A 24,885-nucleotide genomic window follows, 5' to 3' on the forward strand; every position below is an offset into this window, starting at 1 on the left:
GTGTGCAGGGGGGATTCCCTTCTGGATTACAGCACAGTGTTTTTTGCCGTTAAAATTGCCGTTGGGGCTCCTATCAAGAGCCCAAAAGTCCGTTCCACCGGGAGCTGCCGAAACGTGCGACTTAGCTGGTCATCGCCGCACCCGGAAGTCGGTAATGCATTATTCAACCAATACAGTTCCTCCTCTATCATGCTTCTACCAGTTTTAGTATATCTGTACATGAAAGTGGCAACATTGCTTCTTTACACTGGTTGCATCAAATTTATATTTTGAGACCAGTGAAGAGGATCACAGGCTTGCAATGAATGGTGGAGATGGGTAATATCCTAGAGATCGTGGCCAGGGAGTATTTATACAGAGCTTTCTCCTTTGTGGGTTAAATTACTGGATTATAACCTATGACTGAGTGGATTGTACTCGGTTGACAAAAGGACAAAATAACTTGGTTTAAAGTTGGAAGTATGGGAAAATATGAAACGATGAATAATGACCAAAGAGACCCATACGAGTAATAATTCGCATTTTATTAAATGTGAATAGCAGGGTAGAATTCCTCAAGTGGATTTGGTCAAAAGATATTGAGGGTAGGTGGGAATGTGGAATGTAGGCCACAACCAGATCAGCCATGACAGATCGCTTTATGGCAGAGCAGGCTTGAAGGGCTGAATGGCCTACTATTTATGTAGGATTCCAGCATTATAAAAAATTCTTTAATACCACTGCTTATTATAACTATTGCTGAATAATTCAGTGTTTTTTTTAAATTGTGTACATTTACACTGTTACATTTCTAAATTGAGCAAGTTGCAGATTTTCCAAATTAACAGCTGTGAATAAATTGGCTGACATCTTGCCATCGAACCTGTCTTGTCTGGCACCAGATAAATAGCCCCGTTAACCCTAATGAACCATCATTTTATTTTCAAAATGTGCATATACTGCTACATCTACCTAGGATGCAACATTCAGGAAGTTGAACTGTCCTTGTTCCATCTGGGATGAGTCTAATTGGCTCTACCTCCTTGGAGATGGGCAGCCCTGTCTGACTGTGGACTCACCTTGGCTAAAGTGGCTGTCAGGAAACCACATTGCAGGGCAGCACAGTGGGTAGCACTGCAGCCTCACGGTGCCGAGGTCCCAAGTTCGATCCCGGCTCTGGGTCACTGTCCGTGTTGGGTTTGCACATTCTCCCCGTGTTTGCGTGGGTTTCGCCCCCACAACCCAAAAATGTGCAAGCTAGGTGGATTGGCCACACTAAATTGCCCCTTAATTGGAAAATATGAATTGGGTACTTAAAGTTTTTTAAAAAAGGAAGCCACATTGCCAATTTTGGTATTTACGCACCCTGTCCACATCTGATTTCCCCACATATTTGGGCCCAAATACCCTGCCCTCTACCTCAGCTTGCACAGTGAGAATGAGTACCTTCAGACTTGCCAATTCCCCTGTGGTCTTGTATGTCAGAAGGAAAACTCTTCAATTTTAAGAGCTTTGGTACAAAAAGTCTGGTTACTTTCAACCTCAAACTGACTAATCGTTGGGTTTATAGAAACTTGTTTTGAAATGCGCCAGAGCTCTTTACAAAAATTATATTACTGCATCTAAAATATCTTTATAATGAATATTACATTTTGTGCCTCGGCTTTTGAGGAATCTATTTATTTTTACTAAAAGGTATTTCCCTAGAAAGAATGCTTGCGTTTGATATTGTGTCTTTCATGATCTCAGCATCCAAATGTTCATACATATTATTCAGATATTTCAAAATCTTTTAAAAGAACATTACCAGAGGAAAAACACACACCAGTCAAATTAATGTCCAAAATTGTGGGCAGCAATTGATTCCTTTTAATTTCAATGCAAATATTAAAACAGAAAATGTTGGAATATCTCAGCAGGCCTGGCAGCATCAGTGGAGTCTGTATGGCTCTGTAGAAGAGTCATACGGATTTGAAGTTTAATTTTGTTTCTCTGTCCACAGAAGCTGCCAGACCTGGGATTATCCAACATTTTCTATTTTTATTTCAGATTTCCAGCATCTGCCTTTATTTGAGATATTTTTAAAAAATCATTTCAAAGCTGCATCTTCAGTCAAGAAACCACATTCAGTAATAATTAGAAAAATTGTGGGCAAATGGCTATTTTAAATGGACCTCTACCCAGTGAGGTCGTCTCCCCCCCCCCCCCCCCCCCCCCCCCCCCCCCCACCGTGCATTAAAAACATCAATAGCATTATATTAATTTAATCATTTTTAAACAGTCAAAAAAGTGGAACCATCAATTTTAAATGAAGTGGCAGATTCGAGCTGCCCCTCTGACAGGTTCATAGCTGGACTCTGAGCGGCACCTGTTTTGCCAACAGATGTTTCTGGTTTGCGTGCCAGAAATAGCGACCATGTCAAGCTCTCAATATCGGGCCGTACACATGACTATGTTGGTTTGAAACAAAGTTTGACGTCAAATAAAAAGCTGCTACTTGTTTGCAGGATGCTGAAGAGAGTAGTGCGGGTCGAGCCTGCTCGTTAAAACCATGCCTCCTGGAGGCATTGGCCGAGCCTTGGGCGAGGAGGCTGGGGGGTGGTGGTTGGGCCCTCAAATGTGAGCTTCAACATCGTTACCAGAAGAAAAACAAGCGGCCATGGCAGAGGGCACTGCATTTGGCATTTTTCTGAAATTATTTAAAAAAAATAACGTGCAAGAATTAGATTTAAATCTTTACCTTCGTTGATATGACTGTAAATAAAAGTTTTTTTTTGAGGGGATGTGCTGTTTAATCATGAATTGATGAAGGGTCAAAGCAGATACCTTGTGACTGAAAGTAAATGTGATTACTTGCTTAAAAATTGAAACATGAAACAGGCTGTTTGAGTTCTTGTGCCTCCTCACTTTTGACGGTGAGGATACAAAGTGCATTTCCGAGTGATCAATTTCAGTTCGATGTTTATCTTTTCTTTGCAGAGTTTTTTTAACAATGGTTCCTTTTACTCTTCTGTATTTTGTTGTTTATAAACCCTGGAAATGCCCTTCAGAGACTACAACACCAGGTATGCCTGACCATCAGATCTATCTTGTGGAGCAGTGTCAATAACCATTCGGGCCTCTTTGGTCCTGAATTTTTATGCCTTGGGGGACTTATTCCCATTTGCCACATAAATTATCCACAGTATGGTGTGTATCAAGCAAGTTGCAGATGCATCAGGACACTTTGAACCCTCCTGTGGCATACCAGAAGCAGAATTGGGAAACCCTGTATCTTTTCACATTGCCGGGTACCCCAACATTATGGTCGCAATCCCCAGACAGGTGCTGTTCATGGAATTGGCCTTGACAAGCCCTATTAAGATTACAGTACGAAGTCTTACAACTCCAGGTTAAAGTCCAACAGGTTTGTTTCGATGTCACTAGCTTTCAGAGCGCTGCTCCTTCCTCAGGTGAATGAAGAGGTATGTTCCAGAAACACATATATAGACAGATTCAAAGATGCCAAACAATGCTAGGAATGCGACCAGTAGCAGGTGATTAAATCTTTACAGATCCAGAGATGGGGTAACCCCAGGTTAAAGAGGTGTGAATTGCATCAAGCCAGGACAGTTGGTAGGATTTTGCAGGCCAGATGGTGGGGGATGAATGTAATGCGACATGAATCCCAGGTCCCGGTTGAGGCCGCACTCATGTGTGCGGAACTCCTATTATAGCCAAGTTCCGCACACATGAGTGCGGCCTCAACCGGGACCTGGGATTCATGTCGCATTACATTCATCCCCCACCATCTGGCCTGCAAAATCCTACCAACTGTCCTGGCTTGATGCAATTCACACCTCTTTAACCTGGGGTTACCCCATCTCTGGATCTGTAAAGATTTAATCACCTGCTAATGGTCGCATTCCTAGCATTGTTTGGCATCTTTGAATTTGTCTATATATGTGTTTCTGGAACATACCTCTTCATTCACCTGAGGAAGGAGCAGCGCTCTGAAAGCTAGTGACATCGAAACAAACCTGTTGGACTTTAACCTGGTGTTGTAAGACTTCGTACTGTGCGCACCCCAGTCCAACGCCGGCATCTCCACATCATGGCTATTAAGATTAGTAAGAGCATTTAGAAACTACTCCTGCAGTGTTTCTCTCTGTTCTTCCTGTTGCCACTTAATTTGTTCCTGCTTAAACGTTTCTCCCAAAGTCTCCCCTCATTTTCCGCTTGTCCCAATAGGAAGACCATTGATTTCCCATTTGTGAGTCCTCTGTTTTCTCATGTGTAAGACCGCTGGAAGGGCCAACAGCAAAATTGTTGCACCAGATATGTACTCACTCTGCTGCTAATACTCGAACATCAGAATCTATGACATAGATGCACCCTACTCCAGCAACCGTGCATTATGGAGGCTTCTGTTTATAAGTGCATGCTCCAAGATAACCTGTAATTATACTCCTCTGCCAGTAATACAGTGCATATGGCTGTTTTTGCAACCTCCCTTGCCTTCTAAGCTTGGTTTATTTTCAGTTCCAGCTTCCATTTAATGTCACGGGTATGCCCTCACATTCTTCTCTCTCTGATACAATGCTTTGTTCTACCATGTTACTAGCCAGCTTCCTTTCAGCTGTTATTTCAATATCCTAATCACATAATTTGATCATGGATTTAATTTCACTGTTGCAGTTTTAACTGTTGCAGAATTTATCCTTCGGCAAATTTTGTTTGGTTAATTTTAGTCTTGACTGCACGTAAGTGAATAGCCCTATGGAATTGGGCAGCACAAGACCATTTAATTGCATCTGGATTAAATTACATTGTGTCTTGGAACAATTTTTTATTTGGAAAGGAAATTGACTGAAATAGATATAGTTTCCCCTACTTTTATGTTCACCTAAAGGTTGACACCTGCTAAGAAATTAACCCATTGACTTGAGGCCAATTCTGAAGACTGAACAAGTAGCCTGTTGTTGGGAATTGATATTGGATTAATGGAATAAACCTAGAATTGAGGAATACTTCAAGGCATCAAATGCATATGAGTAGCCTCAGTTGCAATGAGTGGGTGGGAGGATGGCATGGAACAGGATTTCTGTGCACTAATGATGAGTAAGTATTATATTTGCTTCTCTGTTTCAGCTTGATGACTGTGCACTGCAGCTGTCCCACAATGGTACCTATCTCGATCTGGAGTCTAACTTGGCTGAACAGAAAGATGAACTGGAAGGCTTCCTGGAAGATCCTGGGTAAGGGAACTTTGCAGGCAATGGCCTACGTACCTATATTTTTGTCCTGTAATAACGCAATACATCCACACCGATCGGCCATCACCAGGCATTCATTACAACTTGCGCTAACTCTGATATTGCAAACTGACAAACACAGTTGTCATTGTGTGAGGATTCAAGATTGAGTCTACCCTTTTTAAAGAATTTTTTAAAAAATGTTCTAACGGTTTTCAGGTTTGAGTAATGTCTGCGAAATTGGGAGGGGGGATTGACTTGGACTACTGAATAAGTTTAGATTGAACTGAAGAGTGTGGGGGTTTATGTCGAGTGTTTTAAACCCCCAAAACTGGTTATTAGAAGGGTATGAGTCAGAATTGGATAAAAGTGCGCTGGAAAATAGGTTAAAGGGTAGGTCAGTAGAGATGAATGGCAGACATTTTTTAGGGAGCGTTTAATGACCCTCAGCAAAGATTTACTTGGTGAAAAAAAAATCCTCAAAGAGAAGGATGTATAATTTGTAACTGATTAGGAAGTTGAGAATAGTTTCAAAGTGAAAGAAACACTATACAAATTTGTAAGATTAGTGGTAGATCTGAAAATTAAACATTTTAAGTGAGCAAAATTTGGCTGAAAATATAAGCGAAAGATTAGAGCATGAGAAAAGGATAGCTGAAAATAGAAAAGCAGATGGAAGCTTCTACAAGTATTTACAGAAGAAAAGAGTGACCAGAGTGAATGTTGGTCCTCTAGCAAGAGAATCTAGGGAATTAATGGAAACTGAGCAAACATTCAACAGTATTTTGCATCTGCCTTCACTGTAGAAGAATTGGATAACTTCTCAAATATACTTAAAATTTTAGGATCCTGGATAAGAGCCCAACTATTTGCAACTTATAAAACTGAGGAAATGTCACTGCGCCACAGGAACCTTTTTTAAATTCAATTACGGGATGTGGACGTCACTGGTTAGGCCAGCATTTATTGCCCATGCCTAGTTGCCCTACAGAAGGTGCTGGTGAGCTGTCTTCTTGAACAGCTGCAGTCCCTGAAGTGTAGGTATACGCCCTGTGCTGTGAGGGAGGGAGATCCAGGATTTTGTCCCAGCGACAGCGAAGGAAGGCGATATATTTTCATGTCGAGATGATGAGTGACTTGGAGGGGAACCTCCAGGGGGTGGGGTGGGGTTCCCAAGTATCTGTTGCTCCTGTCCTTCTGGATGGTAGTGGTCGTGGGTTTGGAAGGTGATAACACTGACCCATAGATATGTTAAAGCAACCTTTAATCTAAGCACAGAATTAACCACATTAACAACCAAGAAATAGATTTACAGTTAACAGTTACAACAATTCTTCAGTAAAAGAGAAAACCTTAACTTCCTAAACCTGCCACTATATTCCAAGTAAGCAAACCAATATATTCCTGGTACCATTCATGAATAAAGTTAATACTTTTTTTTTTTCTTAGCCCAGGTTTTAATAACATTACTGCAAAACATAGAAAATATGACAATTTCTTACATTCACCGCAAAATCAAAGGACAAAAGAGAAGCAGAGTTGAAAGTCGCCATTATGACCAGAGAAAGGTGCTGGGAAAGCTATTAGACCTAAAGCTGAGTCCTCAGGACCTGATGGCCTGCATCCTCGCATCTTGAAGTGGCTGTAGTGATAGTATAAGCATTGGTTATAATCTTCCAAAATTCCTTAGACTCTGGATCCCAGCGATTGAGAAATAGAAAATGCAAAACCTTTACTCGAGAAGAAAGGAGGAAGTCTGAAATTAGGGTACTATAGGCCAGTTAGCTTAATATCTGAACTTAATAGCTATCCTAGGGAAATTGCTAGAATCTATTATTGAGAAGGTTGTAGCAAAACATTTTGAGAATCCTTATGGGATGAGGTAGAGTAAACATGATTTTGTGAAAGGGGAAACGGTGTTTAAATAAGTTATAAGTTATTGGGGAAGTAACATGGTAGATAGGAAGTTGTCATGTGGAGGGATATGGATGGGTCAAGTGATTGAATAAAAAAATTGGCTGAGTATAATGTGGGAAAATGGAAAGTTGTCCAATTGTTGGCAGGAAAAATAGAAAAGCATTATAATATTTGCATAGTGATTACAGATCTGGTACAGAGGGATCTAGGTGTCCTAGTACATGAATCACAAATGTTAGCATGCAGACACAGCAAGTGAGTAGAAACACAAATGGAATGTTGGTGTACATTGTAAGAGGAATAGAGTTTGGAGTAGGCAAGTTTTACTGCAGCTGCCCAGAACCTTGGTGCGACCACATCTGAAGTATTGTCTCCCCATTTGAAAAAGTATATAATTGCATTCCGAGTAATTCGGAGAAGTCTCATTCATCCCTGGGGTGAAGGGCTTATCTTGCAAAAACAGGTGGAGCTGGTGGGTCCGATACCCATTAGAGTTCAGAAGGAGAGATGATCCTGAACTTGATAGGGTGAAGACTGGGAAGATGTCACTTCTTGCGAGGGAGGCTGGAGCTATGGGCGACAATTTCAAAATGAGGTCTCCCTTTTTGAAGATGGCGATGAGGAGAATTGTTTTTTTCTTTTCTGGGTGGAATTCTTTTCCCCAGAAAAGATTAGATACTAGATTTTTTTTTTGTTTTTAAATTGTCCAGAGTTATGGGAGGGCAGACAACAAAGTGGGGTTGAGACCACACTCCTGATTAGCCATGATCTTGCTGTATGTCTCAAATGAAGCTCTTATGTTCCTGAAGATACAAGGGAATTGGATTAACATCAGTGCAGCAGTCAACCCAGTGCTCCTCTACAGTTGCCATTTTTAACCATGTTCATTCATTCTGTTCTTTTGATTAATCCTACAGCCAGGTTTGACAAGTCAATTAAGCAACTGAATAATCAGTTATGTCACTAGATTAGCAAGTAATCCAGAGACCCAGGCTTGGACAAATCCCACCATGGCATCTGGTGGAATTTAAATTTAATTCATAAATCTGGAGTTGAAAGTTGGACTCTAGTGACCTTCAATAGTATATTCTGCTCTAAATTGACCCCACTTTTCTATGCCCTGGGACCTTCCATTCATTTCCTGGTTTTCTGTTATTAGTGCCCCAAGCAGTTTTGGGAAGACAAAACTGTTCCCCATTGCCCCCCACTCCCTTTTTTACCAGCTGCATTATCCAGTGACTGCGCCATCTTCCTCTGGGAATGGGCCATCTCCCTCTGTGTCTGTGCCATGTCGGTCAGCACCCGGACAATGCTACCGACGCTCTCAGTCAAGGCCTGCTGGATTGGGACAGACTCTGGAGCGGCGCTGCAATGTAGCTCTGGTACATGGATGCCTGTGACAGGGCACCCTGTCCTGGGCCTCATCCACCGGCTGCACAGATTGTTCCAGACCTTGCACATCCTGACCCATGGCCGAAAACTTTGCCACCAAGACCTCTACCATGGAGCCACCTGTGCAGGGTTGACCTCGATGGCCCACATGGGTGGCACCACCTCCTCCTGCAGGTGAATGGACTCCTCCAACTGCACCTGCAGGTGTTTGATGGTTGCTGATGATCCGTGATTCTGCGACAGCAACTCTGATGGGACTGATGGGATTATCCATTCCAGAAGCCCAAAACCTGTCTGGACGGCAGCTCGTTCCTGAAGTCTACCCCGCACCCCCACTCCGATCAACTGCCCCCTCAGGGTTCCTACTTCCACCTCTTGTGTGTGTGGTGCGCACCAGATAGTGCCCCAGGAGCCTCTTCACTAAAGTGCCCAACCGAGGTGAATGTCTCTAGGATGATGTGGAGATGCCGCCATTGGACTGGGGTGGGCACAGTAAGAAGTCTTACAACACCAGGTTAAAGTCCAACAGGTTTGTTTCAAACACTAGCTTTCGGAGCACTGCTCCTTCCTCAGGTGAATATCTCTAGGTTGGTGAAGGGTGTTGGAGACGGCTGTGTTGGAAAGTTGGTGCCTTCCCTGGACTCGAGCTGTCACGGGCTGCGGATCGAGGGCTCCTGTCACTGTCCTTGTCCTCCTCATCACTGCTCTCCACTCATCGTTCTGGTGGTTTATGGTGGGGGGCATCAGAAGGGCCCGGGCCATCGCCAGGTGTTCCTGCAAGACACAAGACCGGGCACATTGCATCGTGGGCAGGGGGGATGGAGAGGTGCTGGGGGGGTGACACACGTGCCATGGGGTAACTCAATGGGGTCTCACTTCCTCACCCGATGCTGACATCCGCATCGGCAACTGCCTTTGCTCTGGGCCCACTGACCACATCCAGTGCCCTCTGCCCTTCCGCTGCAGTGAGGGGTTATAGGCCATGGTAGCCAGTATGGGTGCTGGCATGTGGTGCAGGGTGGGGGTTCGGCCACCCTCCGGGTCAGGTTACGGGTGTGTGGGACGGGTATTGGTGCTAGGAGCACAATGCTGCCTACTCACCCTGGCTACCCTGAGGTGCATGCAGCTCTTTACAGGACTGCTGGCCGGACCTGACTGTGTTGGCCATGGTGCTGTCAACCTCTGCCACCTGCGTCCAAGCACGGCGAACGGCGGCGACTGGCTGCCTCCTTCCAACCCCAGGGTGCAGGGTTAATGTCTCTCCTCCATGGCATCTAGCAGGGTCTCCAGTTCAGCGTCTGTCAACCACAGTGGCCTTCCTTACTGCCATCTTGTTGGCTGGGACGGTGGGGCTGGGGAGTGAAGTGTGTATGTGCGGCTGCAGCTTGTCAGCCTCCTGAGTTTCAATCCTGAACCCAGTGAATTCTGGCACCGTTTCTTGTTGCAATCGATTGTGTTCCATGTGGTGCCCGTGCTTGCCCCTGACCAGTCGGTGAATTAGTCCAGGTGCGGCATCAGTGTGTTACCGTAAAACTCCACCAGTCCTTCCCAGTATCATCAGGAACGGAGAATACGGCCAATGATTTTGGGGGAAATGAGATGGGATGAGCGGATTAAATTTAAATACAGGGCGGGATTCTCTGATCGTGAGGCTAAGTGTTGATGCCGTCGTAAACGCCGTCGCATTTTACGACGGTGTAAACGGGCCCCCAGGAACAGCGATCCTGAGACCTATAGGGCCAGTACAGCACTGGAGCGACTTGCGCATCTCCAGCTGCCAATGCTGGCATCAAACCGGTGCCGTGGGTCTGCGCATGCGCGCTGCGACCAGCGCGAACTCGTGCATGTATGGTAGCTTCCGTCTCCACGCCGGCCCCGAAGCAACATGGCGGAGAGCTACAAGGGCCGGCGCGGAGTAAAAGAGGCCCCCACCAGGAAAGTCCGGCCTGCCGATCAGTAGACCCTGATTGCGGGCCAGACCACGGTGGAGGCCACCCCAGGGGTCGGAAACCCCCCCCCCAGCCAGGCTGCTCCCTGAAGGATGGATGGCGAGGTCCCGCTGGGTAAGACCACAGGTGAATGGCGCCGGCTGGAAAATCGCTGGGGGGGGGCTGTGTAGAGCGGCCGCCGACCACACCGCCGGCGATTTTCCGGTCACCGGAGCATCGGCGGACCGCGTCGGGGCCGCGTCGCGTGAATCGGGCCCGGCCCGGCAATTCTCCAACCCGGCCCCGGGGTCAGAGAACCCCGCCCACGGTTCTGGTCAGGGACGCTCTGCATTTGGCTCACGTGATTCACTAGTGGCGGGAGCTGGTGTTGCAATGTTAGCTTTCTGTTTTTTAAAAATCTACTGGGCCCTTTGGTTGTTCATTTGACACGACTGGATTCTTCGCTTTGTGATGCTGACGGTAAGACTCGCGATTGGGTTGTGAATCGCGCGCAATGGAAAAATAGCGAATTGCACCCGTGCAAATCTGTCACCATGCTCTGGTCCCTCGCTGGCGGCGTTATCGTCCCTCACTGGTTATTATAGTTTGCGTCGGTGGAAAACCATAATTTGCATGGATTCAGCTATCAGCTTGTACACTTCATGTCCCACCCCTCTGTGATGCTCTGCCCCTCTTAGGCGGAAGACTCACGGTTGTGAGTTGATGCAAGTATTTACAAGTGGGGGCAGGGCATCATGGCGGTTGAGGGGGAGCAGGAGGCTAAAATAACTGTCTCAAGAACATGTCGGGCTTGCTGTGGCGTGGCTGCCTGGGCCAGGGGCAGTAGCGAGGAATGACCTGGTGCCAGGTCTGTGAACTCGGGAGTGTGGCCTGGCTCAAACGGCCATTGTTGCAGTTTGTGGATTTAAATGCACCTCTTTAATGGCTGCTGACACTGCTGACTGCTCATGTGTCCTGTGGTGACGTGAGTGTCCAGCCAGACAGCCTCTCTGGAAACCCTCGTGCCTCGGCTGCATCATCAAGGGGATGGGCGTGGCCAAGCTCAGTGGCCCACCATGTGTTGGCAGTCAGTGCACTCTTCAGAAGTATTGCTCCTCTGCAGAGGGCTGGGGGGGGGGGGGAGGGGCTGCGGGCTGCGAGGGGGGTGCAGATCTTTTCTAAGCCACCTTCATGGCTGCAATGAGTGTGGGGAGTGGCGAGTTTAGAAAAAAAAACACCTCAGCTATCGGGCTCTTTAGGGCTAATTTCAACCCCAGCAATTGCACCGCCCCAGGGCAGGGAATTGCTTTTGCTATGCGCTGGCACAGTGTTGGCCCATTTGCATGTCCTGAATCGCAGAACGGATAGTGCCCCCAGCAGAAAAGTGAATCCCATGGTATTCTGCACCGGCAGAAACACTTGGGGATGGATTCTCTGTTTCAGTCCCCATGCCATCGTGGAAACTGGTCTTTTATGCCAGAAAAACTGGCATCAAAAGGCCACACATTCATAGCCCTGCAGCGGGCTAGCATGCAGCTGTTGTGGAGCTCGCAGCTCCAGCTCCGATACATCGCTCCCGCACTTCCGGGTCAGAGTCTTCGCATGCGCACGGCGGTGGCCTCCAGCGGCCGCGCGTGCTCTGTGGCGGACTTCGATTGCGGACCTGGACAGCGGAAATAGTGCCTCCGATTGGCCACTCTCCCGACTTGGACGGCCCGCACAATAAAGTCCCTATCCCGTATGAGGCCCCCTGCCCTCCGATCGGCCCACCCCCGACTATGGCGGCCGCAGACTGAGTCCACAGCCGCCACGCGGGTATCACGGACAGTGGGACCACATTAGAAATACGCCGTCGGGACTTTGCCCAATCGGGGGCGGAGAATAACGGGGTGGGCCTCCAGCAATGGCTGGTAGATGCGCGGCGGGGAGTAGCCACTTTTTTGGGGGGCGGTCGGAGAATCGCGGAACCGGCCGATCCTGATTTAATGCGTGAAACTGGATTCTCTGCCCCGGCGCCGAACGCGATTTTGGCATTGGGGTGCGGAGAATCCAGTCCTGGAACGCACCTTCAGTCCTTCATGAGGTGTGTTTGTGATCTTTTTGGAATATTACAACGGAAGGATCAAGTGGAGTCTAATCGCTGCCCTGGAGAGGGAGTTAGCCCCTTTATCTGCTGAGTGAGGGCTGAATTGTCCTCAGCCTGATGGGTCAGAGAAGAATACACAAAATGGAAATACCCCAAGAGTTGGTTGAGGGGTGGTAGAGTCACAGCTGCTTTCTTTACTCCTATGTTTAATGGACTCCGACTGCAGCTAAAGCTGGATGCAAGTCAATGCCAGTTGTCGTGTCCTGAAAAGTGTTGGTTCCCTGCAAGGGTATGGTTTCATGCATTCTGGTATTTTGCCCAGTTTTCCATTATTTATAGTTTAGCCGTGCCAGGTTGCCTGACCACTGGGAGCATTGCACTGGAATGCAATCCTGATCGTTGCACTTCTTGAGTTCCGCTGGGCAGTGAGATGCACTCACCATGTGCTCTGAAAGTCTACAGTTACTTAATGAACCTGTTCAGTCTCTTGAGTTGGTGCAGAGGCAGCTCTGATTCAGCGGGACTAGCTCCTCGCTGGAAAGTTGGCCCCAAGGACTTGAAAATCTGTGACATGTCTGATTTTTGGCATTTGTTTCCCCGAGACTCTCAACGTTTTCAAGATGATTTTGTCATCTGCACTCCTAGTGATGGGACATAGTCCAAAAGTACCTGCAGGTTTTGGATTTGCAAGGTTCCTGAATTTATGAGGCAGCGAATCTTTTTCGAATTAATTTTAAAGACTGCAAACGCAAAGCATCCACAGTGCACAGTAAAATATGGTGTCGGTTATTCAAGGGTGCTGAGCATGAAGTATCTTGGTGTTGGGTTACTCCAGAAGCCTGTTTGGCTATGTGCCCACTCTCGACATTCCCTCCTGTGGGAATATGTGAAATGGAAACACATAACTTTGAGATCAGAGGAGAAAATGCTTTTTCAATCAAATCTAGAATGCTAAAGGAAGTTGTAATTCAGGTGTGAGTTTTTACCGACTTCTTTGTTGCAATACTTTACAGTTTATGAGGAGCCCAGCAACATTGCGAATTACAGCCTCCTCGCTTTCATCCCGTCTTAAAGAAAGCAATCTATTCCTTTTGAACCATCAACTTGTGATTTTTTTTTTTTTTTGCCTTTCCGTTTATTAACTTCCCACCACCTTCCTCCATTCCCTCGGCCCCGAGGTAGCACCGAGACTGAGCCAACAAGACGGCAAGCTGCTCCTAGCTCTCTTGGCAATTTGAGTAGAGAAGACTCCTTTCCTGGCGTTTTGTTTCTCCGTCCCTTTTTATGGGATGAAGTATGGTCACCTGTCCTCTCTGTTGTCTCCCTTGTGATGACATGGCTGAGATTTTAGACCGCGTTCTGCCATCTCCTTTGCACTGGTTGCACTTTGTGTTGTGTAAGCCGTTCACCCGCACACAGCCAACCTCATGCGTTTTTTAAGTTTTAAAATTATGGGCGGGATTCTCCGAAATGGAGGCAGAGTGTTCGCGCCGGCGTGAACGCCGTTGAGGTTCACGACGGCGCAAAACGGCCCCTATCCCGACCGATTCAGGGCCCGATAATGGGCTAGGAGTGGCGCCGCGTCATTTACGCGCGCCAGGCCTTGGTGCCGCGTAAAGGCGGTGCTGCATACATGACGCAGCCGGCGCCGCATAACTGGCGTCACCCGCGCACGCGTGGTTGCCGTCCTCTCCGAGTCCGCCCCGCAAGAAGATGTCAGACGGACCTTGCGGGGCTGCGGAAGAAAGGAGGTCCTCCTTCAGAGAGGACGGCCCGACGATCGGTGGGCACCGATCGCGGGCCACACCCCATTTGAGGCACCCCCCCCCAGTGTTCCCGCGCTGTTCCTGCCGGCAGCGACCAGGTGTGGACGGCGCCAGGGGGAACCCGCCATTTTGGGCTGGCCGCTCGGCCCATCCGGGCCTGAGAATAGCAGGGGTGCCGGAGAATCGGCATTTTGGGTGTCTCGGGCGATTCTCCGGCCTGCGCCGTGCGGAACTCGACGGGTCCATTCTCGCCGCTTGGGAGAATCGTGGGAGGGCGTCGGACTGGTGTCGCGGGAAAATTTGGCGACCCAGGCGATTCTCCCAACCAGCGCGGGAGCGAAAATCGGGTCCTATGTTTTGCTCCATTTGAATGCAAGTTCCTATGAAGATAACTTCTAAGGAAAGGTGCCAATAGTGAACCTCTGAACAAGGAGCAGGGATAGGCCATTCACTCCCCTCAAGCCAGCTCCGCCATTGAAAGATGTCCAGTTTGGTTGGATTGGCTATGCTAAATTGCCCCGAATCAGGTTACGGGGATAGAGTGGGGAATTGAGCCGAGGTAGGGTGCTCTTTTGGAGGTGCTGGTTGATGCGCTATCATTTACGACAAGTAGAGAGTAATCGAGGCTTTATTACGCAGAGATGTGTTGCCTCCTGCAGCTGCTGCCGAAATGGCTGCAGCTCAGTGAGCACACACATTTATACTCCGCCCATTGGGTGGAGCCAGCAGGCAGGGATCTACCCCTGTTCTACTCTCTGCCTTAAAAATATTCACACACACTGCTTCCACTGGCTCTTCAGGAAGAGTTTCCAAAGCCTCACGATCCTCTGAGAGAAAAACATTCTCCTCACCTTTGTCTCAAGTGGCCCTTATTTTTAAACACTGACCTTGAGTTCTGGATTCTCCCACAAGAGGAAGCATTCTCTCCACATCCACCCTGTCAAGACCCCACAGGATCTTCTGTTTCAATCAAGTCACCTTTTGATCTTCTAAACTCCAGTGGATTAAAGCCTGACCTCTCCAACTTTTTCCTCCAAAGACAACTCGCCCAATCGAGGTATTAGTCTGATAAATCATCTCTGAGCTGGCTGGCGTGGTTAGCACAGTTGCTTCACCAGCTCCAGGGCCCCAGGCTCGATTCCTGGCGGAGTCTGCACGTTCTCAGTGTCTGCATGGGTTTCTTCCGGATGCTCCGGTTTCCTCCCACAGACCAAAGATGTGCAGGTTAGGTGGGTTGGCCTGGAGGCAGCACGGTGGCGCAGTGGAGTAACACTGCAGCTTCATGGCGCCGAGGTCCCAGGTTCGATCCCGGCTCTGGGTCACTGTCCCTGTGGAGTTTGCACATTCTCCCTGTGTTTGCGTGGGTTTCGCCCCCACAACCCAAAAATGTGCAAGCTAGGTGGATTGGCCATGCTAAATTGCCCCTTAATTGGAAAAAATGAATTGAGTACTCTAAATTTAAAAAAAAAAGGTGGGTTGGTCATGTTCAATTGCCCATCGTGTCCAAAAAGGTTAGATGGGATCACTGGGTTACGGGGATAGGATGGAGGTGTGAGCTAAGGTACGGTGATCTTTCCATGGGCTGGTGCAGACTCGATGGGGCGAATGGCCTCCTTCTGCACTGTAAATTCTATGATCTATGAACTGCTTCCAAAGCAAGTTAAAATCAGTTGTATTGGGTCGAATTTTACATTGTCCCTGGGGTGGGGGTTAGGCTGCCATGTGAGGGGAAGGGTGTAACATCGGGTGCCATGGTGGTGCCATGCTTGCTAACACCTGTATGCATTGGTATTTTAACAGTTTTGGGGGTGTGAAGGAGTTGAGCCTGGGCAAATTGAGGCTATTAAGTGGTTAATTAAAGCTATTTTGCCAGCACTGGGGATTTACAGACCACTGGCAGCTTGGGGGATAGAACATAGTGCAGAAGGTGGCCATTCGGCCCATCAAGTCTGCACCGACCCACTTCCACCCTATCCCCGTAACCCAATAACCCCTCCTAACCTTTTTGGTCCCTAAGGGCAATTTAGCATGGCCAGTCCACCTGACCTGCACGTCTTTTGGACTGTGGAAGGAAACCGGAGCACCCGGAGGAAACCCACGCAGACACTGGGAGAACGTGCAGACTCTCCACAGACAACGGGAAATCGAACCTGGGACCTTGGCGCTGTGAAGCCACAGAGCTATCCACTTGTGCTTCCCTGCTGCCCTTTTTTATTTGGCACTCTCTGTCTAATAGAAGCAGGCTGCATTCTCTCTCTTTCTCTGCCCCGCCCCCCCTCCTCCTCATTCTCTCCACACACCCTCCCAAATCCGGCCCCATGGCCACTCCTGGGATTTCTTCCCAGGTGAGAGCAGAAGCCTCTCCAGTGGAGGCGAGCTTGCCTCTGACTTTTTAAACCAGTGTGTATGGGGTGACGAGTGGGACTCTGAGGCCACCGCCTTCATCTAAAACCCAGCCTTTTGAATCAGATGGCATGTGGGTGGCACGGTGGTTAGCACTACTGCTTCACAGCGCCAGGAACCTTGGTTCAATTCTGGCCTTGACCTTCTGTCACTGTCTGTGTGGAGTTTGCATGTTCTCCCCGTGTCTGCGTGGATTCCCTCCGGGTGTTCCAATTTCCTCCCACAGTCCAAAGATGTGCAGGTTGCGTGGATTGGCTACGATAAAATTGCCTCTTAGTATCCAATGATGTACAGGTTAGATGGGGTGGGAATAGAGTGGGGGAGTGGGTCTAGGTAGGGTGCTCTTTCAGAGGGTCAGTGCAGACTTGAACGACCAAATGGCCTCCTGCTCTGTAAGGATTATATGATATCCATGTGACTGAAGGAAGTTGTATTCATTCTTGTGGGATCTAGATTTCTCAATCCTTCAGTTACCTTTTTCAGATTCGGGTAACAAATGCAAATACTATGCACCTTGATGGCAGCAACTACCTAAAATTTGAAAGAACGAAGGATGTTTGAGTGGATGCGATTCCGTTCTTTCATTGAAAATCTTTTCAGTTTTCACACGTCTTGGGCAGAATTTGCCAGTGGGATATTCCATGCCCACTGACGGCGCACTGGTTTCCAGGCGACGAGTGGGGCAGTCAACAGGAAATCCTGTTGACAAGGCGGGACCAGAAATTCCCGCTGGCGGGCCGCCTCGGCTGGTGAAAAACACGCTGCGGGCTGCTCAGTAAAACCCGCCCCTTATCTTATAAAACTTTTGAGAATGTCTGTCTCATTTCTAGGTGAGTTCAGTCTGCTATTTTTGAGATATGGGGGGAAAAAACTGAGTTACTTACAGCTGTTTTGCTCTCCTGACCTTGCAATGGCCAAGAGTAGCTGATGAGATAATGAAGAGAGGAGTCGAGTAGCTGTCTCGTGGGAGAAGTGCCAACAGGAATAAATGATTTGGAATCAATTATTTTTTCTTATTATTTGCAGACGAGGAGTATCGGGGGTGGCTCTTTTAGCAGAAAGGATAAATTACTGTAAACCCCATGCCCTTTGTTCAATTGGGTCCTGAATTGGAAGCGGAACTTCAGGTGATTTTTACACAGAATTCACAAGTTTTATTGAGAAGCTGAAGAAAATCCATATTAGTAGAGAAATGGTTTTGGGGAAATTAATGGGATTGAAGGCAGATAAATCTCTAGGGCCTGATAATCTGCATCTCCGAGTACTCTAGGAAATGGCCCTAGAAATAGTAGATCCATTTTCAAAAATTCTTCGGACTCTGGAATGGTTCCTACAGATTGGAGGTAGCTAATGTAACCCCGCTATTCAAAATGGGAGGTAGAGAGGAAAGTGGGAACTATAGACCAGAGAGCCTAATGTTGGTAGTAGGGAAGTTGCTGGTGTCCATTCTCAAGGATTTCATAGCACATCACTTGGAAAGCAATGGTGTAATCGGACAAAGTCAGCATGGATTTACAAAAGGGAAATTATGTTTGACAAATCTACTGCAATTCTTTGAAGATGTAACTAGTAGAGTTGGCGAGGGAGAACTGGTGGATGTAGTTTATTTAGACTTTCCGAAGGCTTTTGACAAGGTCTCACAGAGCAGATTAGCTGAAGCTGTAAAGCTGAAGCGCATGGGATTGCGGGTAGTGGCTTGCGATGGATAGATTGCGGGTAGTGGCTTGAGATGGATAGAAACCTGGTTAGCAGGAAGCAAAGAGGGAATGTCGAGAGTGGGCACATAGCCAAACAGGCTTCTGGAGTAACCCAACACCAAGATACTTCATGCTCAGCACCCTTGAATAACCGACACCATATTTTACTGTGCACTGTGGATGCTTTGCGTTTGCAGTCTTTAAAATTAATTCGAAAAAGATTCGCTGCCTCATAAATTCAGGAACCTTGTAAATCCAAAACCTGCAGGTCTTTTTCCAATTGGGAACCATTGACGAGTGGGGTACCACACAGATCTGCGCTAGGACCCTATGTTCACGTTCCATTTTAATGATTTGGATGAGGGAACTAAAATGTATTATCTCCAAATTTGCAGATGATGAGTTGGGTGGGAGGGTGATCTGTGAGGAGGATGCAGAGATGCTTCAGCAGGATTTGGACAGGCTTATTGAGTGGGTATATGCATGGCAGATGCAGTATAATGTAGATAAATGTGATGGTATCCGCTTCAGTAGCAAAAATAGGAAGGCAGATTATTATTTGAATGGGTGTAAATTGTGGATACTCAGCGAGACCTTGGTGTCCTCGTGCACCAGTCGCTGAAAGTAAGCGCGCAGGTACAGCAGGCAGTAAAGAAGGCAAATGATATGTTAGCCTTGATAGTGAGAGCATTTGAGTATAGAAATAGGGATGTTTTACAGCAATTGTAAAGGACATTGGTGAGGCCACACTGGAGTATTGTGTGCTGTTTTGGTGTCCTTATCTGAGGAAAGATGGTCTTGTTATGTAGGGAGCGTGAAGGTTTAACAGGCTGATTCCAGGAATGGCAGGACTGTCATATGAGGAGAGACTAAGTCAGTTGGGATTATATTCATTGGCGTTTAGAAGAGAGAGAGAGAGGATCTCCCAGAAACTTCCAAAAACTCTTAACAGGATTAGACAGGATAGATTCGGAAAGAATGTTCCCGATGGTGGTTGAGTCCAGAACTAAGGATCCTGGTTTGAGTATGAGGGGGTAAACATTTTCCAACTGAGGTGAGGAGAAGTTCCTTCACCCAGTGAGTGGTGAATCTGTGGAATTCACTACCACAAAGTAGCTGAGGCCAAAATATTGTGTGATTGCAAGAAGGAATTAAATATAGCTCCTTGGGGCTAAAGGGACGAAGGGCTGTGGGAGAGGGAGGTTTGTGGGGAAGACAGGATCATGTTATCATGGTATTGAAATTGAATGGCAGAGCAGGTTCAAAGGGTTGAATGGCCTCCCTTTATTTTCTGTTTATACCCAAAATCTGATTTGACTTACACTTGGTCTCTTTGCAACACTATAATGGAAGGAACAAAAAATATGTTTCCAGTGATTGACGCGTCTGGAACAAGACTACTTCTGCGATCAGTTACAAGTTTTGTCACAATTCTGAGGTTGTTGAAAGCACCACTGGAGATTAAGGCCACATCAACATTTAAGAATGGGTCAAATTTGGCTGCAAAGGAATAAGGGAACAGAATCTGGGTGTAGGATTAGGATGTTGATTGTGGAGAGAATAACCACCAGGGAATTATGGGGCCAAATGGCCTGTCTGTGTTGTAATTTTGAGCAATGTTTTTATGTGGGTGCTGTTGTACTGCAATGTTTTAATATGAACTTGCCAAACTCGGGCAGGAGTGTAGGTAACGAAGATGTGGAACAGGATTGCTCAGCAGACTGATTTTACTATAAAGATTCAACAGTTATTGTTGAAGAACGCACAGCTCCAACTCTCCACATGCTGCTGGCTAAACTGAAAACTCCTCAGAACAATGTATGCTGGTTACATGTTTACATCATGGCTACTCTATATATTTAAAAAAATGAAATCGCAACAGGGCCAATCTGTCTTAATTTTTGGCTTATTACTGGAGACCCCCCTTAAATGGGTAATACATTCTAACCGCACTGGATTGGATTGGATTTGTTTATTGTCACGTGTACCGAGGTACAGTGAAAAGTATTTTTCTGCGAGCAGCTCAACAGATCATTAAGTACATGAGAAGAAAAGGGAATAAAAGAAAATACATAATAGGGCAACACAACATATACAATGTAACTACAAAAGCACTGGCATCGGATGAAGCATACAGGGTGTTGTGTTAATGAAATCAGTCCATAAGAGGGTCGTTTAGGAGTCTGGTGACAGTGGGGAAGAAGCTGTTTTTGAGCCTGTTCGTGCGTGTTCTCAGACTTCTGTATCTCCTGCCCGATGGAAGAAGTTGGAAGAGTGAGTAAGCCACTGAAAACGTGACCATTACAGGAGAATAACCAGTAGGGATTAATCATTGTATATTATGAACTATGTATCATTTGTACACACTCAGAATGGTTTTTGGCCAATGAGAACCTTTTAATTTTTTACTAGTCTATTCTTTATACTATTAGAATTGAAATAGTAGGTTGCTGTAAAATCCTTTTCTATTTGAGTGCAATCATATATCGTGGAACACAGTCCTCATTCACCAGTCTTGTGCAGAAATCTTTCACATGAGCACACAACATCAACTTGAGAGATGTAGGAAGAAACAAAAGTGCAGCTTATAGTGCTGTTGGGACTGTCTTGTTTGAAGACGTGCAGGTTAGGTGGATTGGCCATGATAAATTGCCCTTGGTGTCCAAAAAGGTTAGGAGGCATTATGGGGTTACGAGGGTAGGGTGGAAGTGAGGGCTTAAGTGGGTCGGTGCAGACTTGATGGGCCGAATGGCCTCCTTCTGCACTGTATGTTCTATGTATCAATGTAAGACCTTGATAGTATTTGGGGAGTGGGGAAACCCTGCCGGTGAGGAGAAGAGCTGCTTGCAATGTCTGGCAATTGTAACGCAGGTCAAGAAAGCCATCCCCCTTGGAAAATTGTCTGATACATTACAGTTTTCCAAGGGGTAAACTACTTTTTAAGAATTCCCCAACACATTTTTAGCACTAATGTTTATGTTCAACTTGTGAACATTCTGCCTGAGGGGGCGAAAGGAGGCTGATTAATTGTCTGAGCTTATAGCAGAAGAAATGGAATGAAAGCTCTGTGTACTAGGTATCGAGAAAGAGTAACATCATCTGCTCTTTGATGTGAGCCTGTTTTGTCGGTATTATAGCTGTAGGTGTTTGACTGCTGACGGACAGTAATAGGCTGTGGTAAAGATAGAGTCATAAGAGATTGCTTCAGAACCAGTGCATTTTTATGCCCGAGAGCCTTTTAAGGTGAGAGCAGGTATTTGACATGAAGTTTTTTTAGGAGCAGGGGTGAGGGTAGAAAAATGTGAAGAATGAGAATTAGTTCTCTGGCTCCTGATCTCTCTCCAGGAATCTCGATAAGCTCAAAGCACTTTGTAACGGTCCTTAGTTATGATAAGTTATCTGATTCTGTTTCCATGCAAACCGATGAGTAAAAGACCCCTTCAGCTAGACATGAAAACAGTTTCTGGCAATGTGTGCATCTGAGGAATATCACATCAAAATATATTAGCTGCATACCAGTAGTTAGTTATAGTATTTTCTTTTCTGTACTGGGTTTAACAGTGACCGACCTTTTTTGCCAGTGGGAATGCATCCCTAGACTGCTCTCAATACATGTTTAAACGTGGAGAAAGTGCGGAGCTGGGTCAGAGGGGTTGATTCTCAGTGGGTCAGAATGGAGGGGTGTTTGTGCAGGGGGTCGGGGCTGAAGGCACTTGCAACAGCGCCGCTCCCGATAGCTCCGGGGAAATATTCAGGGAGTCCGGTAATAATAGCTTCATTGAAAATCTGGAGGCAGTTTCGCCAACACTTCGGGTTGGGTTTCGGGTCAAGGGAAATGCCGATTCGGGGGAACCACAGATTTGAGCCAGGGAGGTGGGATGGAAGTTTTCGGAAATGGGAAGAGAAGGGGATTAAGACGCTAAAAGATTTGTTTCTTCGGGGCCGGTTTGCAGGATTGAGGGAGTTGGAAGCGAAGTATGGGCTAGAGCAGGGAGAAGTGTTTAGGTACATGCAGGTTCGGGATTTTGCCAGGAAGGAGATAGAGAGCTTCCCAGAGGAACCGGCCTCCACATTGCTGGAGGAGGTGTTGACGACAAGGGGACTGGAGAAGGGGGCAGTGTCAGCGGTGTACGGAGCTATTCTGGAAGAGGATAAGGCACCACTGGAAGGGATCAAAGCAAAGTGGGAGGAAGAGCTGGGAGAGGTTATAGAGGAGGGGGGTCTGGTGTGAGGTGCTCCGGAGAGTGAATGCCTCCACCTCATGTGCAAGGTTGGGGCTGATACAGCTGAAGGTGGTATATAGAGCGCACCTCACGAGGGTGAGGATGAGCCGATTTTTTGAGGGAGTAGAGGATGTGTGTGAGTGTTGCGGGGGGGGGGGGGGGGGACGCGAATCACGTTCATGTGTTTTGGTCCTGTCCAAAGCTAGGGGAGTACTGGAAGGAGGTGTTTAGGGTAATTTCCAAGATGGTGCGTGTGAAACTGGACCCGGGTCCACAGGAGGCCATATTCGGGGTGTCGGACCAGCCAGGGTTGGAAACTGGAGCGGAGGCAGATATCATAGCCTTCGCCTCGTTGATCGCCCGAAGGCGGATCCTGCTGGGATGGAGAGCAGCCTCTCCACCCTGTGCCCTGCGTGGCGGGGGGTCCTGGTGGAATACTTGACTCTTAAGAAGGTTAAGTTTGAACTGAGGGGAAGCTCGGAGGGGTTCTACAAGTCATGGGCACTATTTATTATGCACTTTCAAGAACTGGATAACATCGAATATTAGTTGGGGGGGGGGCGGTGGGGGGGGGGGGCTGTGTAGATTAAGGGTGACTACGGGTAATCCCTGATTCCTTTTTGTCGTTTGTTTATATAAACATGCGGGCTGGTGTTTGGGGGTTGGTGGGCGGATGGGATTGTTGTTATTATGGGGATTGACATATCTTGCTGATTATTGTTTATTGTTGATGGGTGTAAATGTGGGAGAAAATGTGAAAAAGGAGGAGAATAAAAATATTTTTTTAAAAATAAAAAATACATGTTTAAAGGTTTGGCAATTTTTGACTAAAGATGGTGTCCTAATATTGCATCCTTATTCAATCTTTGGAGTCTCTTTTTTTTTCTATCTATCATTGAATAAGTTGCATTATTTTGAGCAGCTGTCCTTCTGGTCATACCTGTGCTTTTTATCGCCTTAATAGAACTCAAACTCTCCCCTCATTATGGGTCTGGGGCATTATGAAAGCGCAATCGAATGGAAACCATTCTGTCTACTCTTCGTCACCGAGAAATCTGCTGGAAGAACAGCAGGGCGGAATTAAGTTCTTGGGAGGGAGGAGGAAAAAAAAGAGTAGCTGGGCGGGGGGGGAAGAGGGAAAGAAAACTGCACAATTCCCTTTGTGTCTAACATTCCAACTAAGAGCCAGGCGCACTGACCTCTTGACACCATTTGCGCAGGTAGGGTGACTAAAGTGTGTGGTTACCCGGAGGCTGTTCCCGTTACAACCATCTGTCTGCTTCTGTGATTTTGGGACATTGTGAAACTCTGCACCGTGCTCGTTCCAAATGGGCCATTCAGTTTGTGAAAAGCAGCTACTTAAAAACGGGAGCCGTTTGTTTATAAAATCCCAATTTAATGAGCAATTTGCTGAATTGAATTAATTTGCAGGAATGTCACTGCGCCACTTGCCCTCTATATTGACGATAGGTTCACTTAATTGCCCTTGCAAACCACATTGCTGCGTTAGTACATTGAAGTCCATAAAACAGGAGGAGATCCTGCAAATGTGCTTTGTTTATATCCATGATTGTTGCCATAAAAGCTCACTTTTTAAAATTTACTATATTGCAAAGCTGCCTTTCAGAATACATGTTCCTTCACCCAGCACAGTTCTCAGCTCCACTTCTGATATACAGATCTCCTGGTTTTCAAATGTCACATGTTTGTGATGTATCCTCCCCTCCCCCTGCTCCACTTCCTACCTCTGTACAGAAATTCTGACTTCAGGGCTACAATTGGTAAATTGTTGATCTTGGTATTCTCTTGGTATTCCTATGTACGTGCAGGTGTTATCTTGCTGCCAGTAATCTGACTAGATCTACATTCTTTTTAAACTGCATGTCATGGGCTGTTTTTATGCTACAACTGGTCAATAAGAGGAATCTAGGTGGCGGATCTATCTGATGTTTTTATCTCCCTGTTTACCTGTTGCAGTGTTCATGGCAACGCTGCTTATTATGATGAATGTTAGTAATGTAAAAGCTTTACATTTTTCTGCTCCATTTACTACACAAACCCCAACTGTAACCCTAACCCTAACCCCAACTGTTGGTTTGTTAAACCAGTACCCATTAGGTTGAGTTGGCATTTTCTGGCAGCCCCATTGTGGCTCCGAAGTTTAAAGTAGTATGGCAGGGGGGTGGGCACGGGAGCAATAGGTCAGAAGGTGAGAGCATTGAGGGAGAACTAGGGAATAGGGACAGTGTGGCTCTGAGGC

The 24,885-nt window shown here is 46.7% G+C and overlaps 1 protein-coding gene across 16 annotated transcripts in view; it reads left to right on the forward strand.

Annotated features, from left to right (window-relative positions):
* fhod3b (formin homology 2 domain containing 3b) overlaps positions 1 to 24,885 on the forward strand; it is a 742,093-nt gene that overhangs the window by 47,098 nt on the left and 670,110 nt on the right. For all 16 annotated transcript variants that reach the window (XM_072509894.1, XM_072509896.1, XM_072509895.1 and 13 more), the window contains exon 2: positions 5,110 to 5,216. In XM_072509894.1, coding sequence (XP_072365995.1) covers positions 5,110 to 5,216 — 107 coding nt within the window. The remainder of the gene's footprint in view (positions 1 to 5,109; positions 5,217 to 24,885) is intronic.

This window comes from Scyliorhinus torazame, chromosome 6, assembly GCF_047496885.1.
Source record: "Scyliorhinus torazame isolate Kashiwa2021f chromosome 6, sScyTor2.1, whole genome shotgun sequence".
In the NCBI taxonomy this organism is placed as follows: Eukaryota; Metazoa; Chordata; class Chondrichthyes; order Carcharhiniformes; family Scyliorhinidae; genus Scyliorhinus; species Scyliorhinus torazame.